Genomic DNA, 17,152 nt, shown 5'->3' with positions numbered 1-17,152 from the left:
GAGACAGAGAGGAGAGAAAACGGTTAGAAAACGCTAACAAGAAACAAAGCACAGTCACTTGTAGCGCTGGGAAATGTGTCTGACAACGCCATGTATTGATGATATTAGCCACTGGGGATGGACTGCAAAGTGTGGGTTTATAAAGAAAAGTGCTGGCTTAGGTGTAACAGATGCTTTCAAGAGCTTTTACTCTGTACGCTATTTAAATAAGTGAGTTAATCTTGTCTGTTTAGAAAATAAGGGTTTTCCGTTATGTGCATGGTCAAAATTAGCGGGCGATAGCTGGCAAGATTATTAGAGGTTGACTAATATATATATCGGGCCAATAATTGGGTATATAATCAACCGATATCATGTCGCTAAAAGACCAATATATGATAAATGCTCTCAAAAATGCTCTCATGAATGTCCTGAATGCTCTCATGAGTGTCCTGAATAAATCAGCCCTATACCCCTCATACAGCGCCCCCTGCTGTCACAGTTCAACACTGACACATTTTACAGTGTAGATACATCAAGCAGATAGATTGAGATTACAGACAAAAATCCCCCTCAATTATCAGCATCGGCATTAGATAAACCCATATCAGTCGACCTCGAATTTATTTTCACATTTTGATGTGATACTGATGATGTCATTGCTATACTCGCTACTGACAGCTCAGGTCTAACGCGTAACTGCAGTTTCTATATTAAAGGGACGTTTCAGGATTTTTGACATAGGGCCTTCTTTCCTAGTTATCCAGTGTTGTTGACTTCTGGATAGGGCTGCAACTAACGATTATTTTGTCATCGATTAATCTATCGAATATTTTTACGATTAATCAATTAATCGCTTGGCTGTGAATGGTGTAGGAAAATTGGATTTAAAAAAAAGAAAATTATCACATAAAGCTAAAGTGGCGCCGCTTGAGGACATGTTGATGGAGGAAACTTTTAAATGTTTGTTGGAGGCTCTTGGCGCTAACTCTGCTTCTGATTGGATGAGACACAGACGGATATTTATGAAACTTACAATGTACAAAACACCACAGACCCTTACTATGAAAAACAAAGTAGGTTTTCATCAAAAATACTACATTTTCATGTCATTTTTGCTCTATTTGAGTCTCTGTGAACCAGAAAACGATTAATCGATTACTAAAATAGTTGTCGACTATTTCAATAATCGATTAGTCGTCGATTAATCGATTAGTCGTTTCAGCCCTACTTCTGGAGATATTTTCTTTTCAATAATTCATGCAGTATTTGAAGAGTTTAGTGGTGCTAGGCTAGTGCATCTCTATGGTAACTAGTAGCCTGCATTAAAAACAGTCTGACCCAAGCACAGTGCACCCGAGGCAAATCACTTATAACACCAGACTACCCATATAAAGTCTGTGTTGACTTTAATATAACCATTTTGCATTTACAAGAACTTATATTTGAGCAGCATCAGCTTCCTGGTTGTAAGCTACGCAGCGGCGGAGTGATCTGCTATCTTACCGGATCTACAGTAGTTTGTTTACCTGCGGCCGGTGTTACTACACATGGAATTCTCAAAGGAGCTTTCTACAAATCAGACATGGCAACGTTTGGAGGACGACCCCATGATTTTGAAAAGGTTTTTAAAGCAGGCTACTAGTTACCATAGACATGCACTAGCCTAGCATTAGCCTAGCACCACTAAACTCTTCAAATATAAGGACTGTATGAATAAAAAAATAATATCTCCAGAAATCAACAACACTCTGGATAACTAGGAAATGAGGCCCTATGTCAAAAATTCTGAAATATCTCTTTAACCTCGTGCAAGACGGCACTTCTGACCCAAATTAACAACTTTTTGAGTGACTGTGGTGAATGGGTCTGGGCTCATTCTACACATATGGGGTAGAAAATACATAATTTTATCATTGTTAAACTCCGTCTAGTCTTATTAATATTAGGGCTGGGACAAAATATCGAATCGGATTGCAATACTTTGTGCAGCAATCTCAAGTATCGATACAAGTATTGCAATACTTTCAATACTTTTGTTTGGAGGCATTTTTATCCTGCACTTACAATATGTATCAGATCTGCCTCCGAGTATCGTGATACATATCGGAATGTGACAAAAGTGGATTGTCCCAGCCCTACTTAATATACAATCATTTGGATTCTAAAACATGGAAACACTGTATCAATGCTGAGGTGCCCAAAATGTGTTTTTAAGCCTAAATTATGCAGGAAACGTCAAAAGCGCAACTGAAAGGGAAATAATAATCAAAGCTTCAAGAAAATCATCAAACATTGCAGTCTTCTTCCCTAACCCCGCTTTATTGCCCTTGTAAAAACACACTTATTACAACTGCACGGCACTGGATGTGATAATTGAACGCCGTTTTACTGGTGATGTGTTGGAAGGAGGAGAAATGGCAATAAGGAGAGGCAAAACAGAAAGCATGTCAAGTGGCGAGCAGCAGGAGGCCTCGACATCAGGCAGGATAAATATTCATCTGCTTATGTTTGTGCAACAGAAAACACTGACGCTCCCAGTGTGAGCTGAGGCTTCCTCGAAAAAACAACCGTCATCGAAAATATCACACAAGAGCAGCAATCGGACGGAACAACAAGCCACGTCTTTGTTACAGCAGAGAGCGAGTAAATGAGGTCTTGTAATTAGCTTGAGATTATTATGTACAACAAAAGCATAAGGCATGAGGTGAATGCGTCTAAGCAGTTCTTTCAAGTGTTGGTAAATGATTCTGCAGAACTGTTGAGAGATAATGCATTAGCAACATGTCTATACTTATACTTATACTCATAAAATAAACTAATAATAATAATACACATTCAATGCAATTTCCTATCATTCATATGCTTTATGAATGATAGGCCCACAAACACACACACACACACACAGAACTAACGGACTGATGCTAAGTAAGGTCAAAAGCCAATTTGAACAGATGTGCTTTCAGAACTGATAATGATCAATATCATCAGCTGTTTGCATGTGTGAGGGAGGGAGATCCAGAGTGTGGGGGCCTGGACACAGAAGGCTCTGTCTCCCTCACTGCGTTTCATAAACTAAAACACAAACACTTGGCTTCTCCTGCATTTTATTTGGTGATCACGTCATCATTTCTGTTAGCATTAGCCTGCAACCGCTCGCATTAGCATAGTGTTGGTAGCCGCATTTTGCACTGCGATCAAGCGAACAAGTTAAACTGGTTAAAACAAACTCAGGGATTGGATTCTCCAGGTTGCCTTGAACATGAGGCGCAGCATGTCCATATTCACTTAGATTTAGTTGGTCCAAGTTTTGCTTTTTTAAAAGGTGAAACCCAAAACTGGCATCGGTTCAGTATCAGATATTTGCAGCCGATACCCAATATTGTATCTTTTCATTTTTGGCTCCGATATCGGTGCATGCCTAGTTAGATAAAACAACAGCAGAGAGCACAAACCTGCCCCAGTTGCTGCAGTAAAATAAGGAAAATGCACAAAATGAAACGTGGGACTATAATTATTAACCCGTTACCTGCCGTCCCCCCTGATCGGGGACTAGTGTGAGGGTTAGCTAACTCTAATCAGGATATGATTAGGATGAAGAACGGCAAATGTAATGTAAGTTGTGTTTCACTCACACAGATCTCCCACATATTTTTAGAAACTAGAAGGTCTTGTCTTTCAAATGAGGTATCACACTGGCACATAGGTTGTAAGCTCTCCAGTCAATATGCTTTGAGTGAGATTTGGATAAGGTTATGGTATTAAGCTTTCCAATGCGTACAGGGAAGAGATGACGGGTCAAATGCAAGGGACACATTTTCCTTCAGAGACAAAAAAGCTTAACCATAACCTTTGTTTGACCATAGCAGGTCACAACAACAAGTTTTTGAATTTATCTGGACTTTAAAACCATGGATTAATCAGAGGCTGGACAGACGTTAAGATAACAGGAAGACAGAGATGGATTAAATACAGCTGAAATGAGCCAAATAGAAAAAAAACACCACTCCAGATGTGCTTATGATGGGGATGTAACTTCATAAAATAGCCAAAAGCTTGAGGATTTTGCACTCTTAGGCCATTATTCTTAGAAAGTTCAGATTAAAGACCAAAACAACGCAAACCTTTCCATAGAGAAAAAGACTACAAAACTATTGTGTTAGAGAATCAAACAACACATTAAATACACTTCAGCAGCTTTGAACAAAAGAAAACCACAGTCCCTCATGTAACAAACATCGTTAATCTCCCTGACCTGCTTAAATAAATGTCTGATAAGGAAAAAAAACGTTCCTTGGCTTTATCAATTTCACCTTGGTCTGAAAAGGCCAAACAATCACGTTACGATAAAAGAAAATGAGCAATGCTCTCGTTATGGCAGCTCTTAAACACAATACAAAGCAGCTTGATATCGTTCAGCCCGGCACAACTAGTACTACCCACAAAAAAAAAAAAAAACTATTGTACAAAAGGAGCTGACAATCACTGGGCCCTTTCATAAAACGTGTAGGTTTTCCCAGAGTGGTAGCCATTGTAACGCTACAGTCTGACTCGCATCTACTGACTCATCGAGTGAAACAAACAATAGACTCACTGCATGAACGGATTATTTCAGTGAGGCCAAAGCAGCAACAGCAACTAACAACAAGAAAGCCCCAAAGAGTTGAGAGACAGAAACATTATCTCCAGCCCTACCATAAACAAATTAGAACATAATAAATAAAAATAATAACTAAAGACAACGTTAATTTGTTGAGTATCGCTGTAAAGGACATAAACAAATCTGAATTAAGTGCTCTTATGTTTCAAATTCTCAAATCAGTTAATTTTTTTAAATTACTGTACTTTTTTTTTATGTAATGTCAGGCCTGTGGGCAAAATCTGGCCCTCTAGCACACTGTCATCATCGTGTCCTTGGGCAAGACACTTCACCCACCTTGCCTACGTTGTCTGTGTACATTGGTGTATGTATGAGAGTGTGAATGGGTGGCTGGTTCCTTCCTGTAAAGCGCTTTGGGGCGTGATGAAGGTAGAAAAGCGATTTATAAGTTGAGACCATTTACCATTTAAAGTGCTCTAAAAATGCTGAAAATACTGCAAATTTCTTCCACATTTCCTGCCCTAATCCCCACATTACGACAGATGTCATGAATAATCTGGGGCTTGAACTTTACAAACAAAAAGTCTGGGTCCCAATACAAATAATATTGATCATGAGGTTTGATTGTATTCATGTTGTGTGGACAGTTGGATTAGCTGTTACTTATTCTTGTGGCATTCCCATTCCCATCCATCCATCCATCCATCCATCCATCCATCTTCTTCCACTTTTCTGTTTCCGGGTCGTGGGGGCAGCTTTTGGAGCTGCCCAAATCACATTGCACCAGCCCCTTATGGCTCCTCCTGCGGGTGGTGGGTCCACAGAAGGTCGGCCTCATGGTTCTAACTGGGCCTGTTGGTCTCTCATAAGGGGCTTCTGAACCGCTCTTTGTCTGACCCGTTTGCCATGGGAGACCCTACCAGGGGCACGAAGCCCCCGACAACAGAGCTTCCAGGATCATACTAATATTTTTGTCTATCCTTTCTGTTTTGTTCTCCGCACACTATTTGCTTGATATAAATGAAAAATGTATGAATGAACACTGGAGACATTGGGGTTTTACTTTGGGACACAATTGGGAGGCCCGGCCCCTGGACTCTGGATAAGGATGAAAATCGGCCTGGCACAAAGCTAGCCCTTATTCTTATAGTTGAGCAAAATCATTTTCAAAAGATCAAAAATACCACCACTGCCTCATACATTCCCGTCAAACTCTTCTTGTCTGAAAGCTGTAAAAAGCAAAATAAATTCATGCAGGTGAACAATTGAGATGTGCACCTAGCAACACATAAACTAAATGTTATGAATAATTACTTTGGAGCTGAAGCTATGGCAAAGACAAAATAAATAAATCTGTGCTCCTCGGTGACACTCAACCCAGAGAAAATGTTGTTTACTGTGCAAGTCGGGAGTGGAATTGGGAAATAGAGGAAGAGGCGGCTGTAAGAAACTAAGAAGAATGTCTGGCTAAATTACAATGTGGCAGCCATTCACTGCAGAATTTAATTAAAACCATTTAACGCCGCAGCGCTGTTAAGTCACGAGCCACGCGGAATAAAGACAAGTTGGTTGTGAGTTTTGTTACTGTCGTGAAAAGGGAAAGGATGATGGGAGATGTCTTTTGTGTTCTTGTCATTGTCATAAAAAACAACAATGAAATTTGGTCGAGCATCAAACAACAGAGAAAACAAAGGAGCTTTATTTTTTACAAAAGCCTTTATCGAGTATAAAAACTATGCAGGGCAGCTTAGATTCATTCATAAATTAATTTAAGCTGGGGGGTCTGCTCTAGATGTACAGTAGCTAGAGCAGACCCCCCTGCTCTCCAACCTTGTACCCCCATGAGCTTAGCTAATTTTGTATTTTGAGGAAACACAACTGGGACTTAGGCGGTGACAGTTAGTATCCGTATGATATTTACATATAAAGACAGAAAATTAATTACCAGTGGTTCCCAATAGTTAAGAAGAGTATTGTGGTCCACCATCGAGCTCGCCCATGCTCTAAAACTTAAACCATAACTTCGAATGGCAAAATATACTTCTTCTTAAATGATCCTTAAACAGATACTATCATACTACTAATCAATAATAAGTTACTAAAGATATAGAGTGTAATGGCCTTTTTCTGTGAACTGTATTTGTAGTTTCTGTGTTCCACCTTGTTAGACTCGATACTTTTGTACATCTTTGCCGTGTTTTGTGAGGTTCTGTGGATTTTTTTTACTGCAGAGAGTCCGCACAAGCCATGAAGGGCCCATGTTTTTAAAAATAAACAAACAGCTAGCTTCTGAGCTAAAGACATGTGAGACCAACCAATGTCTCCTTCTGAAACACTGAAGATGCCCCACAGTGAAGCCAAACAAATCTTCTATTACTGCTGTTGTTCTGGCTAATGTTCACTGGAGAATTAGACGGATTGAAAGACTGTTGTGGAGCAGAGGCAGGAGGAGGTGGAGGAGCTGACCAGTGCAGGACACCACCCTCTAAAACAGGGACAAACCCAGGAGGCGGAGCATTGTTTCAGAGGAGTACTGAAGGCAGTGGAAACCCGGCTGGCTACTTTCAGTGCTCCTCTGAACCGATGCTGTGCCTCCTGGGTTTGTCCCCCTTTCAAAGCGTGGTGTCCTGCACTGATCAGCTCCTCCACCTCCTCCTGCGCAGCTCCCTCCGCCCCACAACAGTCTTTCACCATCATCTGGGAAGAGCTTTGCAGTTAATCCGTTTTATTCTCCGGTGAATGAACATTAGCCAGAAAACATAGTAGGGACAGACGGCGTTGTGTGGCTTAACTGTGAGTCTTTCCCGGATACCTCCTCGTTTGTCCCTTTTTTGTTTCCTGTAGCGCCTTTTGTGACGCCTCCACTGTGCTGCAGGTGTGGGGGGCTCTTGGTGCTTCTTCAGTGTTTCAGAAGAAGAAATGTGTAGGTCTCAAATGTCTTTAGCTCAGAAGCTAGCTTTGTTTACTTTGAAACCATTATGGACTCTTGGCAGTAAAAAAAAAAATCCACGAACCTCAGAAAAACACAGCGAAGATGTACAAAATAATGTAAATATGTAATAATTGTATTGTATTAATGTAATTGCAATATATCAACTACCAAATTGTTTGTCGATCATGTTCAGCGTATTCATTGTTTTGACTCTTGTAGATGATGCGATGATTTCTAGCAGGTCTGGTTGTGAACACCAAATGTCGTGCTTCGCCTCGAGGGACGGGCAGACTGAAGGGACCAGGAAACGGCAGAGGAGTGATCGATATAGAGGAGCACCATCTCGCTCCAGGGCCCTGCTGTGTCTGTGCGACGCAGCTGGCAGCTCCGAACCAGTCTACCATTCACTCGAGAGCGCAGATGGAAGCACTACAGAGGCTAATGGCCCTTCTCGGTTTGGTCCAAATCCTGTTCTGATATGACCTCCTTCCAGTGTTTTCTGCATCTTGGTTTAGACCTGGATGAGTGATGGATTTGACTTGTTTAGTCTGGGGTTATTTGCTCATGTGTCTTTAAAAATGGCTTTGGACCTGGTTTAGTTCTGGTTGATTCCAAAATTCTGACCTAGTTTGGATATAGACCTAGTTTAGTGTAGGGATAGTCAGAAACTGGTTTAGTCCTAGTTCTCAGAATGGTGTTTCCATGACGTTCTTCTGTGCTGAACCATCTAGAAACCATCGCCAAACTTCCTCTGATCTTGTCCATGGTAAAACTCTCTTCCTCGCACTGATTAGCTTGTTTGTCGAATCCGATACTTCGCTGTTTTGAAGCTTTTGTTTTTCCCTGCGGCTCTCGTCGTCACTGGTGAAAGTAAAACTGCTTCTTGTCTCGTCATTGAACGTAAGCCTATCCTTTAATATGCACAAACCTTATTTAAAGTTATACTTAAAAAGCACATATAAAGCAAGATTGAGGACCTTTAAAGTTTGTTTTGTTCTTCTCAAGTTTTTGTTTAGACCAGTTTTTGTCCTGATTTGGACTTTTTAAAACGGTTTTCAGACCCTGCATTCACGGATCGCTACTTGAATTAGCCACTCCAGCACGCACATGGAAGCACTACAGAAAACAATAGGCCTCATTTTCTTCCCCCAGTATCCCCTCACTCTTTGGTTGGCAGCTCTTTAGACACTGTCACTTCAGTACAACAGGAAAAGGAGTTTCAAAGTGAAGATACTTTATAGTTAACATCAACAACATCAAGTAAATTTCAATACTTTTTAGGACTAAAGATTTCAATAGTGGTATATTTTGATGCCACAAATGTAATAAAAATATGCGCATCTTTCATTTAATAAGAGTTGGAAGAATTCCATCAAACCGAGGAATGAGGGGAACGTTTGATATTCAAAAGCAACTTGGATATAACAGGAAACGTTTCAGCTAAATATATTGTACAATTTCAGCAAAAACTGCAGCCGAGTGCGTTTCAGACACAAAAAATAGTCACGCAATGTAATTATTTTCAATGGAATCTAGATTTCACGCCAGTTATAATCCAATTTGATGCTTTTAAATGACATGTAAGCCCTTCATTTTGGCACTACACTACAAAAAGTAAATATCAAGCAATGACTTGAAGGAAACGGAGGAAATGCATCTTGTTTTGAGGGGTTTTAACTCTTATAGACCGTTTCCTGATCTGACCAAGATTATTTTGCTAGTTTGATGACATTTCAGACTGGTTCTATGGTAAAAAAAAAAAAAAAAATGTAGCTTGAATTACGAAAATAAAACTGCCAATGGGACAAGACCATTTTCTTCCATTGGCAGAGAAACTTAAGAACAGTGAAATGTATTGAAATGAGTCAGAAACATCTCAGAACAAGTGAAATAATCTAGGTCAAACGCCCAACTAAATCTTAGCTAGTCAAAATAACTAAAATTTGGATAATTATGCTCAAAGACATCTAAACTAATCTAGTAAATTACTTTTTGTAGTGTATTAAGTTAATGACTTTAATACTAAAGCAGAAAGGGCATGTTACGGGTCAGATCAACTGTAATTTTACCAGACAAAAGCCAGATCCTCATAACAATACCCCTTCCCCCCTTATTATTGTGACTTCATCTCTAGAAATTGTGCAGTTAATTGTAGAAGTAGGACCAGTTATTGTAGTAGTAGGCTAGTATTTTTTCAAAGCCATGAAAGTCTTCATTTCAGCATAAATCTACACATGAGGGCGAACAGAGAGGCCTTTATGGCGCGCCTTGCAGGGAGTTACGGAGGAGAGCCCCTGATTCAGAAGTTCCCGTAAATGCCATAGCTGTGGTCGCACTACTATGTCCAGTGGCACGCCTGTCAATGATCCGACTATTCCAAAAGCACTGCGTCATTTGTTTTCTTTTGGTCTCTTCCATTAGATTATAAAGGTGTGGTTTGTTATTCACTCAGACAGAAAGCATCTCACCTGAAACACTCAAATGTTAGGACCCAGTCATGCGATCTCTCGGCAAAATACTATTCAACTCGACTTGTCTGGAGGCCGTGTGACAGCACAGTAGGGCATTAACAAACTAGTCGAGTACTGCGGCACTTGTCGACATCATTTTTGGACGAGTTGAGTCGTGTGTTTATCTCTCCCTCCCTCTCTCTGCCTAGTTTTAGCATTAATATCAAGGCGGAGCCGATTTTACGTATTTTGGTGTTGTTTTAGCCAGAACTACTATCTAACACTCCGGGACCGAAAGCTTGTTTACATCAGACCTTGGATTTTAAAGGGATATTTCAGGATTTTTGACATAGGGCCTCATTTCCTAGTTATCCAGAGTTTTGCTGATTTCTGGAGATATTTTTTTTGTTATTCATGCAGTTCTTACATTTGAAGAGTTTCGTGGTGCTAGGCTAGCGCATTTCTATGGTATCAGCTAGCCTGCATTAACAGTCTGACCCGCTCCACAGTGCACTTGAGGCAAATCACTTATAACACCAGACTATCCATATAAATGTCTGTATCGATAGAATAATTTTTGGAATATAACTGACCTTGCATCACATGAATGATTGCATTTTGAGGGACTATTTTCTAGCAGATCACTCCGCCGCCGCGTAGTTTATACAACCACGAAGCTGATGCTGCTCAAATATAAGTTCTTTTAAATGCAAAATGGTTAAAATTATTCTATCAACACGGACATTTATATAGTTAGTCTGGCGTTATATGTGATTTGCCTCAGGTGCACTGTGGAGCGGGTCAGACTGTTTTTAATGCAGGCTAGCTGATACCGTAGAAATGCGCTAGCCTTGCACTAGCCTAGCGCCACGAAACTCTTCAAATATAAGAACTGCATGAATTACAAAAAAAATATCTGCAGAAATCAGCAACACTCTGGATAACTAGGAAATGAGACCCTGTGTCAAAAATCCTGAAATATCCCTTTAAATGAGGGTGATCGTAAGAGTACAAAGCAGACGGCAGATGAGGCCAGGAGGAGAGTGAGACAAACAGAGGAGAGAGCATGTTTCTGGAGGAAGTTAAAACCGAAGAAATGAAAATAAGCCACTATTCACCTTAATCCGCCCCGCCCACTTTTGCCTCTTTTTGCCTTGTCTCGGCACTTCCGTTGTATTGACACTCCTCAGAAAATAAGCGGTCAAAACTTGCTTACATGTGACGTGGACGTGAGCTTAAAGCCACACCGCCTAGAATTTCACCCAATAAACAAAATAAAAATACAAGCTTTAATTTTATGACAGATATTTTCATCACTGCAAAAAAAAGCTCATAAATGAACAAACATGCGCTTTTGCTGTGAGCGGCTCAGCTCTCCAGAGACATGACTGTAACTTTACCGGGAGTGGGTCCGCCTCCAGCTCGTTCCCATGGAGATGTGACTAAAGGCAGCATGATTTGAGCTTCTAAGGTTCTCATCCAAATCCATTGTCTGATCACCACTGCGGTAATAGCATTTTCTGTGTTGAGCTGGTCATTAAGAGCATGTTTTGTACTAATGGCAACAGTACAGTTCAAAATATTACGCAGTGTGCCTTTAATGTACTCGATGCAAATAAGGCGTTAACTCTCCACTGCCCCATAATACATTTTTCAGATATAAAAGTACAGGCAGATCTTATCAAATGATCCTACGAAAGTTTTCATTGTGTTTGTGGCCGCTACAAGGAATACTTTCACTTCCTCTCCTCAAACTCTCAAATCTCTTCCTTGAGCCTACGACTCCGCGCGTCGTAAAGGAGCTTAAAGTCCAGTAAGTCTTAGTTTTCCAACATTTCCGATGTGAGTCAAACCAGCCATGACCGCACTGTACCGAGCTGCTGTCCTCAATCCGCACCATGACATCACTGCAAACACAGCGACACCAACAATTGCTGAAGTCTGACCAAGGGCTAAAAAAATTACATATACAAACACTGGAGGCGTTGACAGTTTGTGAAGTGAGTGGTAAGGTCGAGACAAGGGAAAAAAAGACAGATGTCTTCGCAGGAGGAGAAGTGAAAGCAGAAACAACTCCTAAGTGTCTACTGAAAAAACAAGTGGACTCACTATTCAAGTTTAATTGCTTAATTTGCACTTCCTTGAAAAGAAATTAGCTTGAAATGAACAAAAGGCTATGTCAAACAAGGTTGGAGCTACACTTTTCTGATTTGCTATGATCAAAACTATCAAACCAGAATGAAAATATGTCAACAATAAGGCAGAGGGTACTAGAAATAATAAGAGTGGCTTGTCAGAAGAGGCTATGGTGGCCCAAAAACAAATGACAAATTACACTTTTTGCAATTTGAAAACAACAAAGGACTAATAGAGACATATAGTGATGTTTTAGAATGGTTTGAACATAATGATATAAACATGGTCTGTGCCACAATGACTTATTCTCTTTAAAAGGAACAGGCCGCCATTTATACTGAGATATGGCCTTGCCTGAGCTTAGACGAGTTGATGCGTACCTGTCTGGTCTTTGTGCGTGCCCTCAGTCACGCAAAACGACCAAAGATGTTGTTAGCATTTGGCCCTTTCCCAATGCATTCCTATAGCTCCAAACGGGGGTGAAGTTGGAAGCTGCCACGCTCTTCCACGGGTACAAAGACCAGACAGGTACGCATGAACTCGTCTAAGCTCAGGTAAGAACATTGCTCAGTATGGAAGAACCGTGTGCCCTCAGTCATGCAAAAAGACCAAAGATGTTGTTAGCATTTGGCCTCTCCCAGCATATTCCTATAGCTCCAAACGGGGGTGAAGTTGGAAGCGATCAAGCTCTTCCGCGGTACGCACAAAGACCAGACAGGTACGCATGAACTCGTCTAAGCTCAGGCAAGAACATATCACAGTATGGAAAAACGGTGGCCTGTTCCTTTAAGACAATTACCTTGAAACAATGTTAGATAACTTCCAAGCAGGTTTCCAAGTCATTTCACTTTCTTGGTTGTTTATGCTTTAGAAAATGCTCAAGTTAATACCAAAACTAATCACTCCGTCAAGAAAAGATGACGGAGCACACTGCCATTAATCTCCCAGGTTGACAGAACAGCATTATTGTTGTGAAACTTCAACCAAAAACCTTGGATTTTCCACTGTAGCTAACATAAGGACGTGTCAGCGGTGCCCAGTGTCCACCACAACAACCACATCAGGCCTGTGCGTTTTTTTGGGGGGGTAAAGGCTGCAATGGATGAAACTGATTCTGACAAGATGACACGAGTACAAATCCAACAAATTGCGGTCGGATTATGAGCAGGACAAGGGGGCTCGAAGAAGCTAACTAGCCCCGGCTAACTCACCTCCTTCACCGGGGGGAATTTCTTCTTGCACTCCATGGACAGCGAGCGCAAGTCCGTCTGCATATTCTCCAGCAATTTCTTCACCGCTTCTGGGCTGCTGGTCGACATTTTGACGGTGTCGCGGGGCAGAAATAGCGATAAACTTTCGATCTGAAGGAATGCAGCTCAGCGGACGCCCCCCAAGCCCATCCAGCTAGGGCGCCGTCAAAATCGTCGTTTATTCGCCTCCCTTCAAGAGAATGTTAGATTCATTGACACGGTGTCCCATTATCGGCGGATTCCCCTGGCGCAGGAGGAGGGCCGCGGTGTCGCCGTCATGTGTTCCCGGTCACAGAGGCTGCAGATCGGCGTGGCGGAGTGGCATCCTCCGTGGGGGAAACGGTTAAAAGTGACGGTATATGTGTCAACCAGCGGCCGACAGACACAGCTCCTCTTTCTCGCCTTTCCCACAATGCTTCAGTGGACGGTGACACGTCACTCGGACTTCCGTAAACAGAGACCGGCGGCGCAGAAAGCCTACACTGACATCTGCTGGACACTGGCGGTAAAACAGGGATTGAAGGATGTCTTTTATCTGATTAGATTATTATTATTTTTAATGTATTTAAAGTATCTTTTTTAATATTTTGACTGCCACCTAACCTGGCGGATTTTGTATTATTTTTGTTCCATATTAAAAAAAAAAAAAAAAAAAAAAAAAAAAAAATGTGTTGTAAATCCTGATTATTTTTAAGTGTGGAGTGAAAATAGTTTTGTCCTCCTTTAGTATATTATAAACACAGATCACTGGGCGAGGAACGCGTTTCTCTATGGTCCTCATTGTGGGGAGCTGACATTGCTGTAATACCACCCCCTGGTGGCCAGGGGCGATTCCAAGAGACACTTGGGGGCATTGATTCTAATGGGACTTCAATCGTCCCAAGAACGGCTTAAAGGAGCTGTACCTGATTTTTTTTCCTAGTTGTGGAATGAAATTTGTTTGTCCTTCTTTGGTATACTTTAAACTCAGACTTTTGAGAGGGGAAAAATCTTCGTCGTTAAGAGTATAAAGCGCTGGGGAAAGTTATAATAAAGCATTAGTTTTACAAAATGGGTTGCATTAAGTTATTTTCTCCTCAAACACACTTGGCGACTGGAACAAACTCTTCTTAAAAAATAGTTTGAGTTGTGTCTAAAAATCAGTGAACAGTAGGCAACATACAGGTGTTGAATAATATTTTTTTTTTAAATAATACCACTAGAGGGCAGTAAAACAATAGCTAACAAATTCATCAGTTCTGGTTTGATGTATGTCAAATTATCAGATTACTTGTAAAACTAGAGCCCGACCGGATTTTTGGGGTCCGATATCAACACTGATATGGAGGGGGTTGTCATGACCGATATATTAAGAAATCTGATTTGATACAATCTGATTTATCTCTCAGTTTGCTCTCAAACCTTCACTTGGAGACAAATCAATTACATAATGTTCATTCATCAACATTGTTGTCTACATTGTTTCTTGTACTTGTAAACAATATTTTTGTTATATGAAGTTTCTGGAAAGGGTTTTTTCAATATCTAATCACTAACCTGCATTGAGCTTGAGCCAAACAATGTACTTAGCTGGAGAAAAATAACTTTTTTATTTTAACAGACATTTTCTATCATGATTGGGTTAAAAAAAAAAAAATCTATCATTGATTAAATCTTTGTAACTAATGTGTCATCAAAATAAACTCTAAACATTCGATTTTTTTAGCAGGAAAATCTAGGCATATTTGGCCAATTTATTCAATAAAATGCCTTATTTTTATATGAAAACATCCAAAAAATTATTTGTTTTTGTCCCCTCGCATGTCAGCCAGTAAAATACCGCAAAAAGTTTCACATTGTCATCTTTAAATATAAGTTTTTCCCTCTACTCATGTGTCTCGCTTTACTCACACAATTAATATTGAAGCTTTGAGGCTCCATGGAATCATATTTCTTGTCATATTTTTAAAAAACCTTTGAAATGTTCTCATTTTAATGGTGAGTCTTCAGTGTACAATTTTCCCCAAGAGAAAATAAATACGATACATGACTTAAGATCACCCCTCCTGGAACCACCACCTTAACATGGTGGAGGGGTTTGAGCGCCCGAATGATCCTGGGGGAGCTGTCGGGGGCTCCATGGGGTCTCCCATGGCAAACTGGTCCTAGGTGACAGGACAGACAAAGAGCGGTTCAGAAGCCCCTTATGAGAGACTAACAGGCCCTGTTAGAACCATGAGGCCGTCCTTCTGTGGACCCACCACCTGCAGGAGCCATAGGCGCTGGTGCAATGTGATTTGTGCAGCTGGGACAGCTGCCCCCATGACCTGGGAACGGACAAGTGGAAGAGAATGGATGGATGGATGGATGGATGGATGGACTGGAAACCTTCTGAACCCACTGTATCTCCCAAACCTGTGAGACTGGGTCACCTCAGGGCAGGATCGGACAAAAACAGACACTTACTCCCAGAACTCGATGACAGGAGAGGTGGCGTTCTCGTGGTAATTGGCGGAGCTGTTCCCCTTCTGGAAAACCATACAGGAATCTTGAAAGGAGAAAGACAAAAAGGCCCTGAATGCAGCATAGAAATCCAAGTGTTCTCCGAGGTTTCCAAGTTACACAGAGGCCACTGGCACAAAGCGGGCGACGGGAAGGAAAGGAATGAAAGAAGGGACTTGAGGAAGATGGAGATTTCCCAGAGGAATGACAGGGCCATGGCGTTAAAACAGCAAAAGTTATCCATTACAGACCTTTACACTAAAGCTATGGAGAGAAGGTTGTCTTGATGAATTGTACCGAAAATTAACAAGCGCAAACGTTAAGAAAACTCAATCTCTGTCTTCATCTGTACATTTTTATGTACATATAGTTTAATAACAATTGGGTGATTCATATCATAATTTTCTTAAAGCCAAGGTCACAATTTAGAGCAGGTATAGCTTTAAGACTAACTAAACTACAGTATGTGCTTCTTCAAACAGTTCATCTTGATATTGTCCTATCGCCGAGCCCTACAACAATTTATGTTGAAAGTTAGTTAGTTAAGAGTTACTTAGTACTAAACCTACTACCTAAAATAATAATATGCAAATGAATAACACAAATCTAATATTATAATTGTTGGTAATTAAGAAAAAAAGGGACTATATGGAGTTTAAAAATGCTCAAATTAAGTATTTTCCTCCCCCTATATGTTCCAGCCATGTCCTAATGTGTAGAATGAGCCCCGACCTGTTCACCACAACTGCCTCTAAAATCCTGCACTGTCACTCAAAAAGTTGTTACTTCGGGTCCGAAGTGCCGTCATGCACGAGCTTAATATAGAAGCTGCAGTTACACATATGACCTGAGGTGGCAGTAGTGAGTATAAAATGGCCAACTTGCCTCTAGCCCCTTTAAAAAAAGATGCCAAAAATAATAGAGATAATGAAGATACAAGTATTATGGATAATTGTTTTTCTAAGCGGTAGTCTAAAAAATTTAATATTTTTGTGACTTTTTGTGCTTGCAAAGTAAACACAGTTTAGCTCAATATTAAAACAATATTTCTTGTGTTTGTCTTGGCAGGATTCATAGACATTATGTTTGGTGATGATGGTTTGTCATAAAAGAGATTTAAAAGACCCTGAATACAAATTTACATATATTTTATGTAGTCAAACAATCTACTAACATGCCATGACCATGTTCCATAATCATATAAAGTATTTGAAAAACACTTAATTACATTATATTGCACAAAAAATTTTATTTTTGAGGAGAAAAGTAGCGCAGGTTCTTAATGGACGCTTCACTCATCAAAGGCAAGGGTTTGTGGCTCAGC

At 40.5% G+C, this 17,152-nt stretch overlaps 1 protein-coding gene across 2 annotated transcripts in view; it reads right to left on the bottom strand.

Moving 5' to 3' along the window:
• Positions 1-13,776, bottom strand: part of mon2 (MON2 homolog, regulator of endosome-to-Golgi trafficking) — a 72,426-nt gene extending 58,650 nt beyond the window's left edge. For both annotated transcript variants that reach the window (XM_079567161.1, XM_079567162.1), the window contains exon 1: positions 13,309-13,776. In XM_079567161.1, coding sequence (XP_079423287.1) covers positions 13,309-13,416 — 108 coding nt within the window. In that variant the 5' untranslated portion in view covers positions 13,417-13,776. The remainder of the gene's footprint in view (positions 1-13,308) is intronic.
• Between the last annotated feature and the right edge of the window lie 3,376 nt (positions 13,777-17,152).

Source organism: Gobius niger, assembly GCF_951799975.1.
Source record: "Gobius niger genome assembly, chromosome: 12".
In the NCBI taxonomy this organism is placed as follows: Eukaryota; Metazoa; Chordata; class Actinopteri; order Gobiiformes; family Gobiidae; genus Gobius; species Gobius niger.
The sequence above is the reverse complement of the archived record's forward strand: the minus strand, read 5'-3'. Positions and strand labels throughout refer to the sequence as shown.